This window comes from Gorilla gorilla, chromosome X, assembly GCF_029281585.2.
Source record: "Gorilla gorilla gorilla isolate KB3781 chromosome X, NHGRI_mGorGor1-v2.1_pri, whole genome shotgun sequence".
Classification (NCBI taxonomy): Eukaryota; Metazoa; Chordata; class Mammalia; order Primates; family Hominidae; genus Gorilla; species Gorilla gorilla.
The window spans coordinates 29,401,140-29,420,441 of record NC_073247.2 but is presented as its reverse complement, the minus strand read 5'-3'; the positions used below and the strand labels follow the sequence as shown (position 1 = coordinate 29,420,441).

Sequence of the window (19,302 nt, the reverse complement as noted above, 5' to 3'; positions counted from 1 at the left end):
AGCCTACTGACACAGGTGGCCCTATAGTTCCTCCCCTACATGTCCTAAAGGTCTGGCAAAGTCAACAGGGCATGGAAGGAAGGGAGACAAGCAGTTCTTAGCGTGGGCTTCAGACAGTACCATGCTCTCCCCAAGCCCTGACTTCTCGCCTGAGGAATAGGAATCATTGGCTGGATATACCGTGTTGGCCAGCAGGGGCCATGTTGGTAGGACAAAGCTCTACTCAAAATTGGCAACCGTATTTGAATGTTCCCTTGGGGCTGAGCTCATGGTCCCTAGATACTGCGCCTATTAGCGCATCTTCAGATTAAACCACCTCTTTGTTTTTCATTCAGTCTATTCTGTTCTCCATGCTGCCAAGAGCGTCGACATCTAAAGAAATTGATGCTGGACTTCTTTCCATTATTTCCTTCCCGGCCTTTGCAGTGGAAGATGTAAACCTTGTAAATGTGACCAAAAATGAAATTATTTCTAAGCTCCAGGTAAGCATTAGTCATGCTGGTGCCCTTCTGTCCTGTGTGATGTGCATGGAGCAGCTCACCCATGCCTCAGTTCCCCATGAGGTTAATTGCTTGATTTATCTAAGCAGATGCATACAGTGTTCAAAGCTGAGTCTACAGGCAAGAAAACAAAGTCTCCGAGTGATTTAGTGGCTTGGTTCTCTCCTTGAGAAGCAGAACTGGCACTCAGGCAGGCACCTTTGAACCCCGGTTTGTACCAGTACCATACTTCTAAGGCAGAGCTACTTAACCCTTTAGAGGTCACAGACAGTGTATAGAGTCACTGCCAGAAAAAAAAATTCATATGTCCCAATATCCTCAAACTTTACACACAATTTCAATGGACTCGCCAATCCCAAAGTTACCTTCAGGTTAAAATAATCCCTGTTTTGAGGTGAAATGCAGTAACCGTGATACACTAAACTGAGAATATTAAATACTCCAGCCAGTTGAAACTATCGGTAAAATTATCAAAGAATGTAAGTTTCCCTAAGCTGAAATCTGCAGGTTGATTGTCCTACTTAGGTTCCATGAAAAATGGTTTTGTCCCTTGGAGTCCCTATGTCTCCAATCATATTCCCAAAAGAAAGCAGCTGTCTCAGTCAGGGTTCAGTGGGAAAAAGGGAACCCCTTTAGGTAGTTGAAGTAGGAAGGGAATGAATGCAGAGAATGAAGTGTTTACAAGAAGAGCGGGTTCTAGGCTCAGCCTCCTGGGATGACTCCCAGGACAGTGCGGTGCTGGTCGCTAGGGCTAGGGACATGGTTGCCTCCATGACGCACGCGAGAGCCACATCTGCTGTAGCAGCCTCCACATACTTACGGAACTGGAGAATGGACACCCAAAGCTGTGATCTATGGATTAAGGGCATCAGATTAAGAGAGTGCTGCCCCTGCCCTCCTTTAGTAGCATCCAGGAAGCTGGGGCAGAACCCTGGAGCCTGCAGCCCAAAACCAGCAGCGACAGTCCTAAGCACAGGAAGCCACCCCCCTCCCTTTCTGATAATCTTTGTGGAGGTGCATCTGACCTTAGAGCCTCCTCTGCAGCCAAAGCCTAACTTCCAGGAGCCTGGGGAATGTCCTTGTAGCTTTCCAATCTTGCAAGTAGGAGCAAACCAATCCAAGTATCTGCCTTGGTGGCTTTTCTAAATAGTGAGGGTCCTTTTAGGTCTCCGTGTAATACAGTAAATCAGAATGAAGGCATGGTCGTTCACTGAACTCTTGGTAATTACTCTTGCAGCCCTGATACTCTGATGGAATGTTTTGGCGTTCCCTTCCAAGTACCGATCAAACCTGAATTGATTTTGCTTATTACTTAAATATATTAATAACTATACTGACAGCAAAGAACACTTGGTATAAAACTCATTACTAAAAGATTCATGGGAAAGAGGGTGCAGGGCTGACTTGAATTAAAAAGGCAAACAAATTTCTCTGAGCTCATCGAATGTACTTTCTCTTATTAGGGGCGTTATGGATGCTGTCGCTTCCTTCGAGATGGTTATAAAACTCCAAGAGAGGTTATATTTAAATATTGTTTCTTATCTTTCCTCAACTGTTTCATCTCTAAGTTGCCAATGTGTTGTTCTCCCTCTGCTGATTATAATTTTATTTTGGAATATTGGAAAGGGAAGTATTAATTTTGGAGTCAGCAAGCCTGGAGCCAGGCAATAGCATAGTATCTTTAGTAGGGACGGTGAGCTGGTCATTTAAAACCAGCTTGGCCGGGCGCGGTGGCTCACGCCTGTAATCCCAGCACTTTGGGAGGCCAAGGTGGGCAGATCACGAGGTCAGGAGATCGAGACCATCCCGGCTAACACAGTGAAACCCAGCTACTCAGAAGGCTGAGGCAGGAGAAAGGCGTGAACCCGGGAGGCAGAGCTTGCACTGAGCCGAAATCGCGCCACTGCACTCCAGCCTGGGTGACAGAACGAGACTCCGTCTCAAAAAAACAAAAACAAAAACAAAAAACCAACTTGTAGGCCAGGTGCAGTGGCCTGTAATCCCAACACTTGGGGAGGCTGAGGAGGGAGGATTGCTTGAGCCCAGGAGTTCGAGACCAGTCTGGGCAACATAGTGAGACCTTGTCTCTACAAAAAAAATAAAATAAAATTAGGCAGGTGTGATGGCATGTACCTGTGGTCCTAGCAACTCAGGAGGCTGAGGTGGTAGGATCACTTGAGCCCAGGAGGTCAAGGCTGCAATGAGCAGAGATCACACCATTGTACTACAGCCTGGGTGACAGAGTGAGACCCTGTCTCAAAAAAATAAAAATTTCTTTAAAATTTTAAAAATAAATAAAACCAGCTTGTAGACAAGGAGAACTGGTTCTGTGGCTCACACATTTTTCTTAAAGACCAACTGTGGCCTCCTCCTTGGGTTTCTCTGCCACAGTGACTAATATAATGATATAAATCAGATCATCTGCCAAACTTGGTGGTAGACATATTGCTATTTCTTTGTTAGAGTTATGGGAAGCTTTAGTATAATAAACTACCAAGGAGTCTTGTGTATGTTTCTGACTTACTTTCCGAAATGTTACCATGGCAAACTGCCAAAAACATCATCTCATTATAGTAAAATCCTACTCATGCCAACTTCAAAGCTGTAAAAATCAGTCAAGCATGGGAAACCCCATGAGGCACAATGGTATTATGTATTATTCTGACATCACCTTTTAAAAGTTTGACTTATTTGATTCTAGGACCCTAATCGACTGCATTATGACCCTGCTGAACTCAAGCTCTTCGAAAACATTGAATGTGAGTGGCCTGTGTTTTGGACATATTTTATAATAGATGGAGTCTTCAGTGGTGATGCTGTTCAGGTGAGAAAATGCTGGGTGTTATGTTGATAATTATTTTCATTCCACTGGTATACTGATTATTATTAGAACATAGGGTTATGCAAGAATTTAGGTCACTGTTTCGGTTATCTGTTCCCACTTAGCAAACTTGCCCAAAACTGAGTGAATTAAAGCAACACCTATTTTATTTATTTGCTCATGATTCTGCAATTTGGGCAGAGCCCAGCAGGGACAGGTTGTCTCTGCTGTCAGCTGGGATGGTTCCATGGAAGTGGAGAATCTATTTCCAAGATGGCCTCACTCACATGGCCAATTGATGCTGGCTAGCAGCTGATGCTGGGAACTCAGCTGTGCTATTGGCGAGGGCCTTGGTTCTCCTCCACATGGCTAGCTTGGGCTTCTCACAGTATTGTAGTCTCTGGGCCATTAATTTTACATGTTGGTTGTTTTCCCCCCAGAACACAAAAGCAGAAGCTGCCAAGCTTCCATAAGTATTAAGCCGGGAACTGACAAAATGTCACTTTCCTCACATTCTGTTGGCTAAAGGACCATCCCATATTCAAGCGGGAGGGGACTAGACAAGGGCATGAGTACTAGGAGGCGTGGTTCACTGGGGTCTAGCAAGAACATTCCATCACAGACAGGTTTTGTTGTTGCTGTTGTTCTTCCCAGATCAGCCAGTGGTTTGCTGTCTTTAGCCCTAGTTTGGGGTGCTCTTGGATAACATCTTACTTCATGTAACAGCCTCCTAACTCGAATCTCAATCTCCGGCCTGGTTCCCTGCTGTTTCCGTTCTTCTCACCCATGCCAGAGTGATCTTATTAAAAGGCAAATTAGGTTATGCTACTGCCTTGCTTGAAAGCTTGCTTGAAAACCACTTCATGCGTTTTGTGGGGTTCCATATGATCTGATCCCTGCTTTCACCCCTGTAGCCTCATTTCTTAGTGCTTGTTTCTTGAGTTCTGTGATCCAAGCACAATGAAATTGTTTCAGTCCTTTAAACAGGCCATGTGCCCTCCTCTCTTCTCAAAGGCCGAGGACATTCTTTTCTTCCCCAATTGCCCCTCCCCCTTCCCTTGGTTCAATGTAAGTGTGTCTTCTTTCAGAAAGCTTTCTCTGACCCTAAAAGCTGGGGCAGGTGCTCCTACAACCCACAACTATAACAGCATGGGTCACACTATGTTGTATCTCCCACTTACCTGTCAAAGGACCCTGGTAGAGGCCATCTCTCTCCAGTTCACGGGTATAGTCCCTGTGCCTAGTGCATAGTATGTGCTCAGTAAACATTTACTGATGCAACTCTCATTTGTTCATGACCTATCTCTTTAGCTTCTACTTGGTACCATGCTCTGTGCTGAGCCCTGAGCATACTTTGTTGAACAGAACCGACCTGTCTTTGTGAAGGTTACATGAATGACTGACATCGCAGATGCTTTGCCATTTTTTCAACTGGTTCTGATCACATGTTTGGGGGGGGTGGGGATGAGCAATCAGAGATTCATTTTAGCTCTTGACAGCTCTCCTGCTCAGGAATGCTGGGGGGCTTCAGAACCAGCAGTCAGCTGGAAATGTTAATATTTCCCCACTGTTGATGCTTTCTCTTAGGCTTCAGTGATTATCTTAGGTTTTCTGTCATTTTATCCCAGAATTGAAAGATCTCAAAAGAAATGACTTAGAATTTCAATTGTGAATAGGCTTAACAATGATGGGGGGAAGAAAACTCAGGAGAGGAAAATGACTGTGTTTAGCATCTTGTTGATTAAGCTTCATGGGATCTACTACCCTTCTACACCTTTGCTGTCGCTCACACTTGTTGCCCAATGACATTTTTAATATGGGGTCAACTTTTTTAGCGCCCACACATGAGTGAGAACATGTGGCATCTTTCTGTGCCTGGCTTATTTCACTTAACACACTGACCTCCAATTCCATCCATGTTACTACAAATGACAGAATGTTATTCTTTTTTTATGGCTGAATAGTAATGAATGCCTCTTAAGTGGAAAACTTACCAAGAGGTGGAAATGGGTACACTGCTTAAGATATAGCTTCCCCCACAAGAAGTTTATAATCCGGTTACTGAGACAAAATTTAAATATATGAGGGGTTAAGAATGAAATAATTACATGATGAGTTAAAGACAGAAAAGGAAGGACATCTGATACACAGTGCAGATATGACTACTAGAGGAATTTTGAGGAAGAAACAGCTACTGTATGATGGGTGCTCTGTCTCTCTTTCTGGAAGCAAGACAGGCAGGGCTGAGCTTAGATACACTCCTGAGAGGAATAGCCGATCGTGTTTAGCTCCTCCTAACACTGTAAGTGTGCCTCCTACACTCCTGGAGCTGAGGGTATTTGTGCATTTCTTTGCCCTGTGTCTGAACTCTAATCTGTTGCCATGAGAGCTTTTTTTCTATGTTGCACCGCTGTTACAGCAATCATGACCAGACCTCCTTCCTGCCATGGATGATGGGGCTGTTTTCCAGGTCCAAGAATACCGAGAGGCCCTGGAGGGAATACTCATCAGAGGCAAGAATGGGATCCACCTGGTGCCTGAACTCTACGCTGTCCCATCTAACAAGGTAACCCAGTGGCAGAGGGCCCTTTGCACCGCTTATCTAGAAATAAGTGACTCATTGCTTGGCCTGTTGGTATTCTTTATCCCCTTTTTCGAACTAATGAACACTTTTTCTCCAAACATGGTTTCAAAAGCCTTAGGTAGGCTGGGCGCGGTGGCTCACGCCTGTAATCCCAGCACTTTGGGAGGCTGAGGTGGGTGGATTACTTGTGGTCAGGAGTTTGAGACCAGCCTGGCTGACATGGCAAAACCCCATCTCTACTAAAAAAAAAAAAAAAAAATACAAAAATTAGCCAGGCATGGTGGCACATGCCTGCAGTCCCAGCTACTCAGGAGGCTGAGGCAGGAGAATCGCTTGAACCTGGGAGGTGGAGGTTGCAATGAGCCGAGATCACACCACTGCACTTCAGCCTGGGCTACAGAATGAGACTCCATCTCAAAAAAAAAAAAAAAAAAAAAAAAGCCTTAGGTAGTGTTCCTGTCTATCCCAAGGAATCATGACTTTGGAAAAATATGTGGAACATGCTTGACCATGGGTATCCTGGGGAGGCAGCAGTTGAAGACCTTCAAATGATACCTGTCCCTCCCCGAACCCTGACACAGGCTCTCTAAAGAGCGTAAACCCATTGTGCACCGTGTTCTTACACACTTCCACAGACGAAGGCCAATGTACAGGGGTATTGAGAATCTCTTCCTTTGATTCAAGCAGTTTGCAAGCTAGAGTTTGAGTAATCACTTAGAAGCCATTCTACATCAGGGAGAGAAAAAAACAGTCCAGTTCCAAGAAAATGCCCAAACATAGTTTTATTCTATCAAGTTTCCTAAATTGGGTCATGATGGACCTATTATCTTGGCAGGAAGATTTGTCTGTCAATATCTCATGGTTAGAAGAAGAATTCTTGGTTCCTGGCTGTCCCTTGGATGCTTTTGGTGCCTCAGGGCTTGATTATTGTGTTTGTGGGATGAAAAGGCCTTCAGAGGACCGTGTCTTCCCCAAAATCGCCAGGGCCTGGAGGAGGTCGTAAGCCAGCAGAGGCCTGGCATATGGCAACTTGGGTTTAGGTGTTCTGTGGTTCAATCAGGCCCACACACACATGGCCACAGGACTGGCAGGGCCTTTTAAAGTGTCTGCCTCAGCTCAGAGAGGCTGTGGAACCTGTCAGAGCTCACACAGCACTGGGCTCCGCCCTGGGGCCAAACCCCAGGTTCAGGGCCTTGCTGCCACCCCACACTGCCTCCTAATGGGTGGTACATTTCTGTGTGATGGAAGTATCTACACAGTGGATGCTCTCACTAGGCTTCTGAAAGCAATAGTATAGTGGACTTCTTTACTTTTCCATGGAATATAAATTTTAAAGCCATCTGATACTTGATCCTTATGGCAAAAAAGGTACCACCGTGTATCACTTTGAGCCTTATTTTCATCTAAAAGGAACTATTATGTGTTAGATCACTGAACCAGTTAAACCAAGTAGAAAATCAAAGGAAGGAGTTTCCGTGAGAAGTAGAATGTGCCATTGCCGGAAGCATTCAATTTTTTGCATTTATATCAGCCCATCTTGTTCACTGGGCCCCTTGAGGTGGCTGCTTGCTCCAGGTGGGCTCACCAAGCCCCACCAGCCTGGACCCTTAGCCCTGAGCTCCGGAATGTTGATGGCCCCTCATCCCAACATGAACCGACAGCCCACATCATCCAAGCTCTCTCAGGACTGATTTTGTTCCAGGGTTAAGGGCCAGACTTTGGAGAGGAACTAGTCTTCCCTCACTCTGCAGATCAGTCTACGGAGCCTGCTAGGGCTGTGTTCCTTCTAAGTATCCTCAGCCTAGATCCCCTGCAAATAAATGTATTCCTTTTAGTACGCGTGCTGTGGTGTGTGGGTTGGGGCGGGGCTGGCAGTGGGGGCTGGGTTACCTTCCAGCAGCTACATGTTCATATCCCCCTTCAGGTTGCTCCTTTCCCAGTACTGAGGCATTTGGGAAAACCGAATTGGTAATGAGAGGTAATTTGGAACCTGGAAGCAGAGCAAGGGAAAATAAGTGACTTCAGGGGTATTTTACTTATTCTATGGTAGAGAAGAGCCGTCCAGTTCTACTAGAGGGCACGTTTTACTGACTATAGTAAATGCCAGGTGTTAAGAGCTACGCTTTTCTTTCTTTCTGATGAACAGTGCTGACTACGCATTGTAAAAAATTACTCTGTGACTTTCTGTCTTCTAAACTCCACACTGACCTTTGGGTTTCTGCTTGTCATTACAATGTCCTCAGCATGTTTACACTGGTGTGCTAGGCACTGATTTTGCACACTATTTGACACTGATTGCATTTTGTGTTGGCTCCTTCCAGATGACAGCTGGGAAGGTTTATCAGTCACATCAATAACATGTAGAGACCACCAGGAAGGATTTCTGCACACAGGGCCACCACAGGCCCATGTGGCACCTGTGTGCAAATTAGATAAAAGGCCTCATCAGGGTAGCTGCAGCCCTGGGCCAGGGTGGCATGCAGCTTGGATGTGAGCCCCACTCATTTCCTCAGCCGGATGTGCTTGTGCAGGGCACCATAAGGCCCTCTGTGAACAGCTGGAGACCAATGAAAGTGTCCCCGCAAACATGGATTGAGCAGCCACTCCGTGCCAGGCACCAGGCTAGCTACTGGGGCACAAGGGTGGCTACAGCGCCAGCTCTGTCCCTGTGAGCTTGCAGGTTAGCAGGGGCCAGACGAGCTGGTCCATGAGATGGAGGGCAGTGGCAGCAGCAAAAGCATAGCACCTTTGAGGACCTGTGGGCAGTTCGGAAGGACCGGTGTGCAGAGAGGTAGAGAGGGATGCCTCAATGCAGGGCAGGAGGTGGCTCATGGGTGGGAGGAGTGCAAAGCCAGGCTGTCTTGTAAACTGGACACCTTGTCTGCTCTCTATTGAATTTTTCTCATTCTACATCTCTGCAGTCTTTTTTTTTTTTTTTTTTTTTGAGACAGAGTCTCACTCTGTCACCCAGGCTGGAGTGCATTGGCACAATCTTGTCTCACTGCAACCTCTGCCTCTCAGGTTCACGTGATTCTCCTGCCTCAGCCTCCTGAGTAGCTGGGATTACAGGCATTTGCCACCATGCCTGACTAATTTTTGTATTTTTAGTAGAGACGGGGTTTCGCTGTGTTGGCCAGACTGGTCTCGAACTCCTGGCCTCAGGTGATCTGCCCACCTCAGCCTCCCAAAGTGCTGGGATTACAGGCGTGAGCCACCATGCCTGACCTTTCAGTCTTTCTTAACACGACTTACATTTCAAATAGTTTTAACATACTACCTGGTTATCATACAAGTAATTCTGTGCACGACAAAACATCTAGGATTCTGTAGAAAGAAGAAAACGTTATCTCTAATTCTACCACCCAAAGATTATGACATTTTGGAGAATCTCCTTCCACACTATTGTCCTATTGGATTATTTGATTACTAATGACATTTAATTCTGTTCAGTTCATGCACTTAAGTTTTTCTTAATGTTTACCACTATTGAAAAAATTTAAAATTTTACTAAACATGTTAATAACATCATTGATTAATCTGCAAGCAGAAGATGAGTCTCCTCATGGTGTGATGTTCCCCTTGGGAGAAGGATGTTTCCTATTTCCTTTGGTTGACTTATGTTTTCTGGAAGACAAAAGCGGTCACTGACATTACCCCCAGCCAATGATGTGATGACTAAAATGTCAAAGTCCAGCATGGAGTTTAAAAGAGAGAAAGTTGCAGACTAGCTTACGATGCGCAGCCAGCCCTGTCCTCCAGAAAGAACACCAAAGTTTATTTTGCTGAGACAGAAGCCCCCCAGTGGGTTCAGCTTTTTGAGGCCCTGAAGGAGGGGTTACAGGCTAGTAGTCCAAGTGTTTTTCCTCGGTAAATAGTGCCACCTTCTGGCAATTCTCTTGCATTAGGCGCACAGTTTATAAACCCCTAGGGGTGGCTCCAGCGATGCACCGCTACAGCTGGAGGCTGATGTTTTCCATCATTTCACCCATCACGCAGCCAATTGTAAGCATGAGCCATGAGAGTTCTCATGGCCAGAGCTGTGCACAAAGCAGGCAGGCCAGGCATCCGGTGCTCGTGGCCTTGCGTGTGCCTGTAGGAAGAGTGCTTGTCCAGAACCAGGCCGCGATTTGACTTCCACCTCCGCTGCTTTGTAGCCTTGCAGCCCCGAGGAAGGGGCTTGCTCCCCAGCCTCCTGGCACCTGCACAGAATCGGCCTGGAGGATGAGTACCATTTCATAAATCCTCAGTGCATTCCCCATGGTCAGGTATCGTGGCCATTTTATCCTCTGACTTTCTGACTTTGGATTTGTCTTTCTTTCCAGGTAGATGAAGAGTACAAGAATCCTCACACAGTAGACCGAGTTCCTATGGGGAAGGTGCCTCATCTGTGGGGCCAATCCTTGTACATCCTCAGCTCGCTGTTGGCAGAGGTAGGGGCTTAGTGGCCTCACAGACTGGAAACCATGTGATTGGAGGTTCAGGGAACCCCAGAAGGGCATAGGGACTCTCTGCCAGGCGTGCGTGTGGATGTCTTTTGCATCTTCATTCGTTTAAGGTCAACTGGACCGTGTTGGCTCCGGGGCTTGACTCTCAGCCTTGTGTGTCCATATTTCCATTAAACCAGTTCAGGTCCATGAGGACCCAGCACTCCCCACCACCCCCTGCCAGCATTCCTCCTCTGTGGCTAGAATCTGTTCCAGTTGATGGTCAGAGGAGCTGGAAGTTTCTGGGCCAGGATTGTTAGCACATCTGATCCTAGAAGATACAAGATTTGGGAAATGACTAGATTGGCCCCTAGCTGCCCCTGCCCCAGTCCTAGGAGCAGGAAGCACAAGGACCACAGATCTCTACAGAAAGAGGTGGCGGGCCGGATTTTCTCTGGTGAATTTTGTGTCAGGTGTTGCCCCAGACAACCCGCAGCACCCTTCCTTCTGCATACAACTGCCTCTTGACACCTTTCTTTTTGTTCACCATTGACTTGTCCCCAGGCTTTTGTTTTAATATGCAAATACTTTGGAGCCACCTCAAATGAATCCCCTACTCCTCAGTATGAGTGACCTTATCAGATGGGCTGTCGTTCCTGAGAGGGTCCTGCCCAGCTGAGTGCTTCGGCTGGACCCCGGGGAGGCAGGGAGGGGAAGGAGCCCAGGGAAGGGCTGAGGGGCTGCCAGGCTCTAGAAAAGGCAGAAGGGGTGGTGGGTCAGCATGCCACCGGGTTCCTAGAGTGTTGAAGCCCAGGATGAAAGATACCACTGTGGAAGCAGCCCTCAGGAACTCTACCTGCCAAGCTGAAACAGTTGTTTTACAGGTACCTCAAGACTCCCCAGTGTCATGGTCATGTCCTTGGAGTAGGGGCTGTGTCTTCCACTCCTGTCTTTATTAGTAGGGAAAATGCATATATCTCCTTTGAAAGCCAGCCCTGTCTCTCACTAGTTCTCTGACTCCGGGCAGGTCTCTAATCTCTGGGCTTCGGTTTCCTCATCTGTAAAATGGAAAGGATGGACTTGATCATCTCTGACCTTCCAGCTCTGATTTCTGTATCAGTGAGATGGGAAACGAGTAACTCCCCTCCCCTGCTTTCTCTCTGATGTAAAGGCTTTCTCTGGGCCCAGCGCTAGGTCCAGTTCCTCCTCAGAACTCCCAGAACACCTTGATCCTCTCTCTCGGGGTTCGTATCATTTGTAGAAAGTGCAAGGAGGTGCATATTCAAAGAGAATACTTTGCAAGGGAGTGGGGTTGGGGGGGCCAAGTCCCCACTCAGCCACTTCTCTTGGGTCATTATCTTGGTTTCCCCACCTGTACAGTGGTGATGGTGGTAGTGTGGGGGCCAAGGTGTTCTCCTAAAGGTCTGATGAAAAATCACTGACATGAGGCAGATTGATTAATAAGAAAAAAGGGCATGCAGATATACTTAACATGTATACAGGGGAGCCTTCAGAATGAATACCCCAAGATCTAGGGGAAATTTTCTGTTTTTATGCATAGTTTCAACAAAATATGGACAGCTGTGTAGAAATGTGATTAGACAAAAGGGGCCTGATGAATGCTAATGGACCAAGTGGGGAAACCCAGCGAGGCCTTTCTGTGCAGCGCTCTTTCCTTCTGAGTGTGGGGCAGGTCCCTCCCTAGAGTGGGGCTCTTATGACCTACAGCCAAACAAGGTAGGTGAGGGAATTTTTTATGGCCAGTTTTTACAGAGAATATTTGTAGGTTTTGTGGCTGGCTTTGGGGAAAAGGGATTCTGGTTTCTATGCCCACCTTGGGGAAGAAGAATTCTGGTTTCTGTGGCGCCTCCAGAAGAATGGACTGAGAGAGAGAGGCAGGAGAAGGTCAGAGGAAAACTTATGCTTCTGAGGCTGCTGCTGAGGTCTTTGTTTTGGGAGTGTTGTTTTCTGAGCCCCAAAAGTAGTGCCTACCTGTCAGGAGGCATAAATATGACAGTGCGCATACAGTGGCTCAACACAATGCCTGGCATGTTACTGTGAGCTCAGAAAGTATTGGTTATCATTCTTTTTGCTCATACAAGATGGTGGCATATTCGACGAGCCCTAGAGAGCTAGGTGCAAAAATGTAATACGTTTATCAGTGGCAATTTGAATGATGTTACTCTGTTTCACAGAAAATAAGCAATTGATTCGAAAAATATAAAGAAAAAAGTCTTGAATATGTTGAGCCCCAAAATATTTCATTTTCACACTTCAGTTTAAGATGAAATTTTAGTTAATCAATATTTCATAGTGTTAATGCTCCTCTTTTCATAGGGATTCCTTGCCACTGGTGAAATCGATCCCTTAAATAGAAGATTTTCCACTTCAGTCAAACCTGATGTTGTAGTACAAGGTTTGTGAGCGTGTTTACTGTTCATATTTAACTTTGTAAAACCAATGTTATTTTAATTCAAATTGTTGCCTAGTTTCTTATTTAATTTTTTTAAAGTGTGTATGTGCCTATGCTTTAGCATGTAGCAGTCATGTGAGATGCCTTATATAACTCAGTGGCTTCCAAAGGCAACAGAATTCTTCCCAACCACAAAATGACTTTCTACAAAGCAATTGTTGTCTTGAATATAAACCTTGATTGCAACCGGGGCACAAGTGATTCGTTGCGCGTCATTTATCATCATTGTTATTCTTTGAAAAATAGAGCCTAAGCCTGGTGAAAACTCAGAACCCAACTGAGGGTCATTCATTCCTCCCTTGGAGTCCTGACATCTTTCCGCCTTTCACCTGTGTCCACCTTTCCTCTCCCTCCTCTCCAGCCAGCCCTTCTTCTGGAGAGGGGTGAGACCAGCCCAGGCTGCTGCTGCCCTCCGCCTAGCCAAGTGATTTCACCCTTCTGTGCCTCAGGGTCATCAGGACTTGAGCTCCCTGACTGGGGCTTCCTAAGATGTACTGAGGCTGCAGTGGGAAAGCGCTTGGTGTAGTGCCTGGCCTGTGGTGTGCACCCGGGTGGAGCAGTTCTCTTCCTACCTTCCTTCTTAGGGAGGACCTCCAGTAACATTCTCTGTGCCCCATAGAGCACACCAGCTAATGTCATAGCATGTTGTGTGTACACCATATTGCCCCTGAGACTGTACACTTCTTAATGACAAGGCCTATATCATTCTTGCAGTTTCTATGTTGATTGGCACATACGCACCCATATGTTGAAAACAGTGATTGAACAAATGACAAGCATTTCTCTGTAGCCACTGGCTCATTTTGCTTCCGGGGCTCATGCTGTGGTGAGATGAGCTGATATCACCCAGTCAATAGAGCCATGAGATACACCTGTCACAGCATTCTGATTAGGTAAAGTTTGAGATGATCATCATCATCTCCACCTTACACACGAGGCTTAGAAGTTAACCCACTCCGTCAAGGACCCACAGCTGGCAGCTGCAGGTGTGAATCCATTCCTGACTTCCAGGTGTACTGATCCAGCTGGACTCATTGTCGCTGCGCTAAGCCAGAGCATGTCCTGCTAATTAGTCCCTTGAATCTGTTAAGACTGTTTTTCCACCTGCAGGCTGGGACACTTTGATGGGTGTTGACCAGCATTTGTTTAATAGAACAGTGTAGAAATTCCCAGAAGGTCAGGCACAGAGTAGGGGAAGTGCAGTTTCGGAAACTTAGCCACATCCAGCTGCACAAATCATGAGGCTCCCAGGTCTCCCCCAAAACCACTGCACTAAAGGAGTTACTCCTACAGAGAGTGGCTGCTGGGGTTTTGATAAATGTGGAGTCATGCCTGTCATTGGAAGCTTTAGAAGAGACAGGTGTTAAGGAAAGCCATCTAGCCAGCCCTGCATGGCTGATGTTCCCATTTGCTGAGGGCCTGGGAGATTAGGTTTCAGTCCACGTGCAGCTGTAACTGGCCAGTTGAGCAGGCAAGGCTTCCCTGGGGGCTTGTTGTGAAGGTCAGATGAGATAATGGATATTAAAATACTTGAAAAGGCATCAAGTGCTGTGTAAATATAAAGAGGTGACACTCAACTCTCAATTGCATGTATATGTATTGTACATTCCGGTCCCACCAGCCTGTGAGTACAATGATTGTACTTAACAGTAGCCAATCCTGCGCTGCCCTGAGCCTCTCCAGCTCCCAGGGGGCTCAGCCGCAGCTGGACATGGCACCAACCTCTCTCCCTGTGGCCGTGCTCCCCTTTTCCAGTCCCATCCCTGTACTCCTTCCCTTTGCCAAAGCACTGTCCCTTCTCAGAAAGGCCAGCGGTACTAGTACAGCAGGTGCAGCCTAGCTGATCCCAGGTTGTCCCCGGTGATGGCCTCCCTCCTCCATGGGCCCCCAGGTCCCAGGCACAGTCAGCTCCCTGCCTGCTGGAGAGCCAGGTGCCCAGCCTCTCCCACCAGAGATGGGGCCCAGGCCAGCCCTGGGGTGCTTTTTCCCCACCGGTGGGGCCCTGTGCGGGGGTTCTGAATGGGCCAGGCTGCTCCACTACCGCCAGCATCCCCACTCACAGACCTACTTTGCTTTTCTCTAGAGGGAAGGATGTCCCCTCAGAACATCCCCTGCCAGCAGGCGCCCCCATCTTACTCTTCTTTCCCCCGTCCTTTGGGAGCAGGGGCACAGGCTTCTGGCATCCCCCAAGTGGAGCTGTTTCCACTCCTGACCCTACACAAAAAGGGACACCAGGCAGGTTTAGAATAGATGCAGACCCAGAGGGAGGCAAGACATTACTTGAGACGGGGCAATTTGGCTTGGGACTTATTGAGGACAATTTCTAGAAGTCTCCTATCAGACTATCTTGCACAATGAGGGCACTTGATAAATAGGCGTCGAGGTTGTTGAGGGGTGGCAAGGACAGAATGGGGAGGAGCAGCAGGACGAACACTGTCATTTCCAAAGCCAGTCATTGCATGGAAGAGCATGTTGATGTGTATGTCACCAGGCAGAAGAGGGCAGTAAGGAACACGTGTCCACGTGAAGAGACAAGAGTCATGAGCTAACGCTCACTCTGTGTTCTTGTTCACAGTTACTGTTTTGGCAGAAAACAATCACATTAAGGACTTGTTGAGGAAACACGGGGTGAACGTCCAGAGTATCGCGGACATTCATCCAATTCAAGTCCAGCCGGGCCGGATTCTTAGTCACATATATGCCAAGCTTGGTAGGTTTGGGGAAATTACCTGGGCCTTTTTGGCATGGGGGCATCTCGGTTCTAGATTTGGGGTCTGAGGGAGACTGTGATATACGTAAGTTCTAAAGACTTGGACAAAACACTAAAGCAGGCGGTTCCACCGCTTCGATGTGAAGAGGAACGGGCAAACCAGCACGTTCTCACACCCGTTCAGTGGGCACCGTCACAGGTGGCCAAGCATTCGCCGGATCTGTTGTAAAGTAAGGAGCCACCTTGAAAAATTTACAATTGGAAAAGTCATTTGTGTCTTGATAATGCTTCTCATGTTTACCTTTAGTATCAGAAAATGCTCATTTACACATTAAAATGGGAGGAGGTTCTCTATGCTTTTTCTACAATCTGACTTTGTTTACTATTATGGCTCAATACTAAGTAAATCGAAAGTAAATGTTCTATAGTCCTTTTAGTAGTTTTATTCCATGCAGTTCCAACCGGGTACTGTTCATATACATCCATGAAAAGAAGGGGGCGGGATTTGTTTTAATATTCAGCTTCGTGCCATTTTAAAGAAGAATGATGGCAGTAGAAGAACCAAGCCCCAAAATGGGTTGTCTAATCTAGAAATAAGCTCAGTCTTAGCCTGAGTTGCCTGGATTACTTGTTAACCGTATTTCCTCTAACTCCAATTTCTCTTTTACTTCTCAAACAGGACGGAATAAGAATATGAATTTGAGTGGGCGACCGTATCGACATATTGGTGTCCTTGGAACCTCTAAACTATATGTGATTAGGAACCAAATCTTTACTTTTACACCCCAGGTGAGGAGAGCAGGCCAACGAGCATCTTTTTTTTTAAGTTCTCTTTGCTGTCTGGTAAGCTTTTCTCCTGTGAATATGACAGAATTCTACATGCATAGGTTCAAATAGAGACATATGAAATGATACCAAGAGCCTAGTACAAGTCTACCCGTAGTAGGTGCTCGGTAAATGCTTTTTGAGACAGGCGTGCCATCACTTCCAGTCATGAATATTAGTGAAATTCAGACTGCTTTAGAAGTTTGCTGTTGACATGTCACTTGACTCACAGCCCTTGTGCCCCTAATCACAATCATCTCTGACCCTTGTGCAAGCTGTCATCAGACCCTCTGTGTAACACACAGCCAGGCTGATTTTCTGGCCACACCCTCACTTACCAGGATACTGAATGTACTGATTATGGAACTTACTGGAGAGCTTTGGTTTCCAAAGAAAACTAGTCCTGTGGAAGTACATAGAAAATGTTTTTCACCCATTTGGGCAGCTAGAAAGACCAACAGTGGGATCGCTTTGGCAGCGCAGGGCACAACCCCTGCTTACCTGGGCACAGGGTTGGTCATGGGGTCTTGGGTCAAGCTGCTCTTTCATCCTAGTCCCTGCTGCTCACAGAAATCTTGCGAGCTATTTCCCTTAGTAGCAAATTTCAGTCCAGAGCTGAGCATGCACTAGTCCAGAGGCCAAGAGAACAATTTGATTTGTTCTCAACATCAGGCAGCAGTGTCTTTAGTTGACATTAACCAAAGCCATCAGTCAGGTAAACAGTGTCCACCTCTCACCTGCTCACAGTGCCCCCACTTGGAAAGCATCTTCAAACCCATAGCCCTGGAAGGATCAGGAATTAAGGAGTTATTGATTTGCTTTCAGAGACAGCAGTGTTGGGCAAGATGCTTAAATCCCCATCTGAGGAGCCGGAAATAAATCTAGCAGTGTACCTTTCCCTTCCACCCTACAGCGACAGCTCCCGGGCAGGCAGCAGACTGATTTGTCTGATCTTGAGCAGGGCAGCCCCATGACTGGGTGGATTGAAACCAGTACTGAGCCTCTTGCCTGGCAATAAAACCCCAGGATTAGTGCTGACCTGAGTTGTCAGCTGGTGTTTCCAGGTAAAGAAAGGGTGGCCGTTTACCCAGCCTCCTCTGACTTTCAGTTCACCGACCAGCATCACTTCTACCTGGCCCTCGACAACGAGATGATCGTGGAGATGCTAAGGATCGAGCTGGCCTACCTGTGCACCTGCTGGAGGATGACGGGCAGACCCACGCTCACCTTCCCCATCAGTCACACCATGCTCAGTAACTCCAGGGATTTCAGCAGGCTCCCTCCTGCCCCAGGGGTGGTTTGGGCTCTTACAAATGTTTAAAATGGCTCCCATGGCCAGAACTAAGCACTGAAGGGGCTTCTTAGCAGTTTGGTTTCTTATCTCGGGAATCTTCTATGCCGGAAATATTTTAATTAGATGGTGTTGATGAAAATGTTTCAGTGCATAACAGGTAAAAAAAGTCTGCCCGGACTAAACTAATTCATCACTTTTTTTCCTTAGCAAATGATGGCTCAGACATTCATTCTGCTGTGCTCTCCACAATTAGAAAACTAGAGGATGGATATTTTGGAGGAGCCAGGTAATTTGTGATTTTTTTAAAAAATATAAGAGTAGCACTGACCTTTCTTAAAGTCCTTTGCTGCCCTTGTCCCGTTTTTCATATTAATTGTTGAACCTAAAAGCATGCAGTTTTAGAGTAAGCAGGAAGGTAACACTTCTCTAATCTAGTCGCCCGTGTGAAACTTGGCTCATCTCTGAAACAGCACTCGGCTGATATCTTTTAAGCTTTACAGGCACCAGGAGGCCTCGGACATAGGGAGGTGAACCATCAAGTCCCTCTGAAACATCTGTTCTTCTTGGAACGCATGTATGGAATTCTGTGTATATTTCTGTTAAAAGGTGTGGAAGAAAATACTCTGCCTGGGATCCTGCAGGTGCCCAATAAATGCTCCTTGCACCGACTTGAATATGCTATCACCTTAAGATTCATTTGCAGGACTTGGCAAATTCCTTAGAGCCCTCACAGCAGAGTGCCTGAATGAGTCTGTGTAGGTCACTGGCCGGCCCCTCACCCTCTGTGGAATGAGCCCCCTTCTGGTTTACAGGCCCCAAGTAGGGCAGACGCACCCAGGTATTATGCTTAAGCACCTTGAGTGATAGAGGGCTTGCCCTCCAGGAATACCCCTTCCATTTTTGTGCCCTCTACTGTCACAAGGCAGAGGTCTTCTCTGTAGTGTCTGTTCTCTCATCTTCTTCCATCCCTTAGGATATACCAGAAGGGCCCCAAGAGAATGCTGTGGACCAGGCACGGTGGCTCACACTATAATCCCAGCACTTTGGGAGGCTGAGGCAGGCAGATCACCTGAGGTCAGAAGTTTGAGACCAGCCTGGCAAAACCCTGTCTCTATTAAAAATACAAAAATTAGCCAGGCATGGTGGTGCACGCCTGTAGTCCCAGCCATTTGGGAGGCTGAGGCAGGAGAATCGCTTGAACTTAGGAGGTAGAGGCTGCAGTGAGCCAAGATCATACCACTGCACTCCAGCCTGGGTAACAGAATGAGACTCCGTCTCAAAAAAAAAAAAAAAAAGGAGACTCTCACTGTGTAGCTCAGCCCTGGTGTAGCCTTTCCAGGGCTCAGGGAGGCTTCTGTTTGGTCCCTGATGGAATTCCAGTTGCTAAAACTTTTGGAGTTGAAGTCACCCTTTCTTCTCACATCCTCTCACCCCAGGGACACTCCTACCACAGCAAAGTCACTGTCGTTTTTTTAAAATTATGGTAATTTACCTATAACATTACCTTAACCATTTGTAAGTATATAGTTCAGTAGTGTTAAGTACATTCACATTGTTGTGCAACCAATCTCCAGAACTCTTTTCATTTTGCAACAAGTAAAACTGTACACCCATTAATAGCAACTCTATTTCCCCCTCCTCCCAGCCCCTAGCAACCACCAGCCTTTCTGT

At 46.7% G+C, this 19,302-nt stretch overlaps 1 protein-coding gene across 15 annotated transcripts in view; it reads left to right on the top strand.

The window, feature by feature from the left end:
- PHKA2 (phosphorylase kinase regulatory subunit alpha 2) overlaps nt 1-19,302 on the top strand; it is a 91,800-nt gene that overhangs the window by 42,795 nt on the left and 29,703 nt on the right. For 12 of the 15 annotated variants that reach the window (XR_008675653.2, XR_010132471.1, XM_055376690.2 and 9 more), the window contains exons 8-17: nt 336-482; nt 1,964-2,017; nt 3,202-3,324; nt 5,792-5,887; nt 10,228-10,335; nt 12,667-12,745; nt 15,378-15,512; nt 16,192-16,301; nt 17,446-17,590; nt 17,839-17,917. Coding sequence is in view for 13 of the 15 variants with exons in the window: in XM_055376690.2 (XP_055232665.1) it covers nt 336-482; nt 1,964-2,017; nt 3,202-3,324; nt 5,792-5,887; nt 10,228-10,335; nt 12,667-12,745; nt 15,378-15,512; nt 16,192-16,301; nt 17,446-17,590; nt 17,839-17,917 (1,076 nt within the window). In the remaining 2 variants the exon portion in view is untranslated. The remainder of the gene's footprint in view (nt 1-335; nt 483-1,963; nt 2,018-3,201; nt 3,325-5,791; nt 5,888-10,227; nt 10,336-12,666; nt 12,746-15,377; nt 15,513-16,191; nt 16,302-17,445; nt 17,591-17,838; nt 17,918-19,302) is intronic. The other 3 variants (XM_055376695.2, XM_055376692.2, XM_063702854.1) reach the window with 1 other exon arrangement.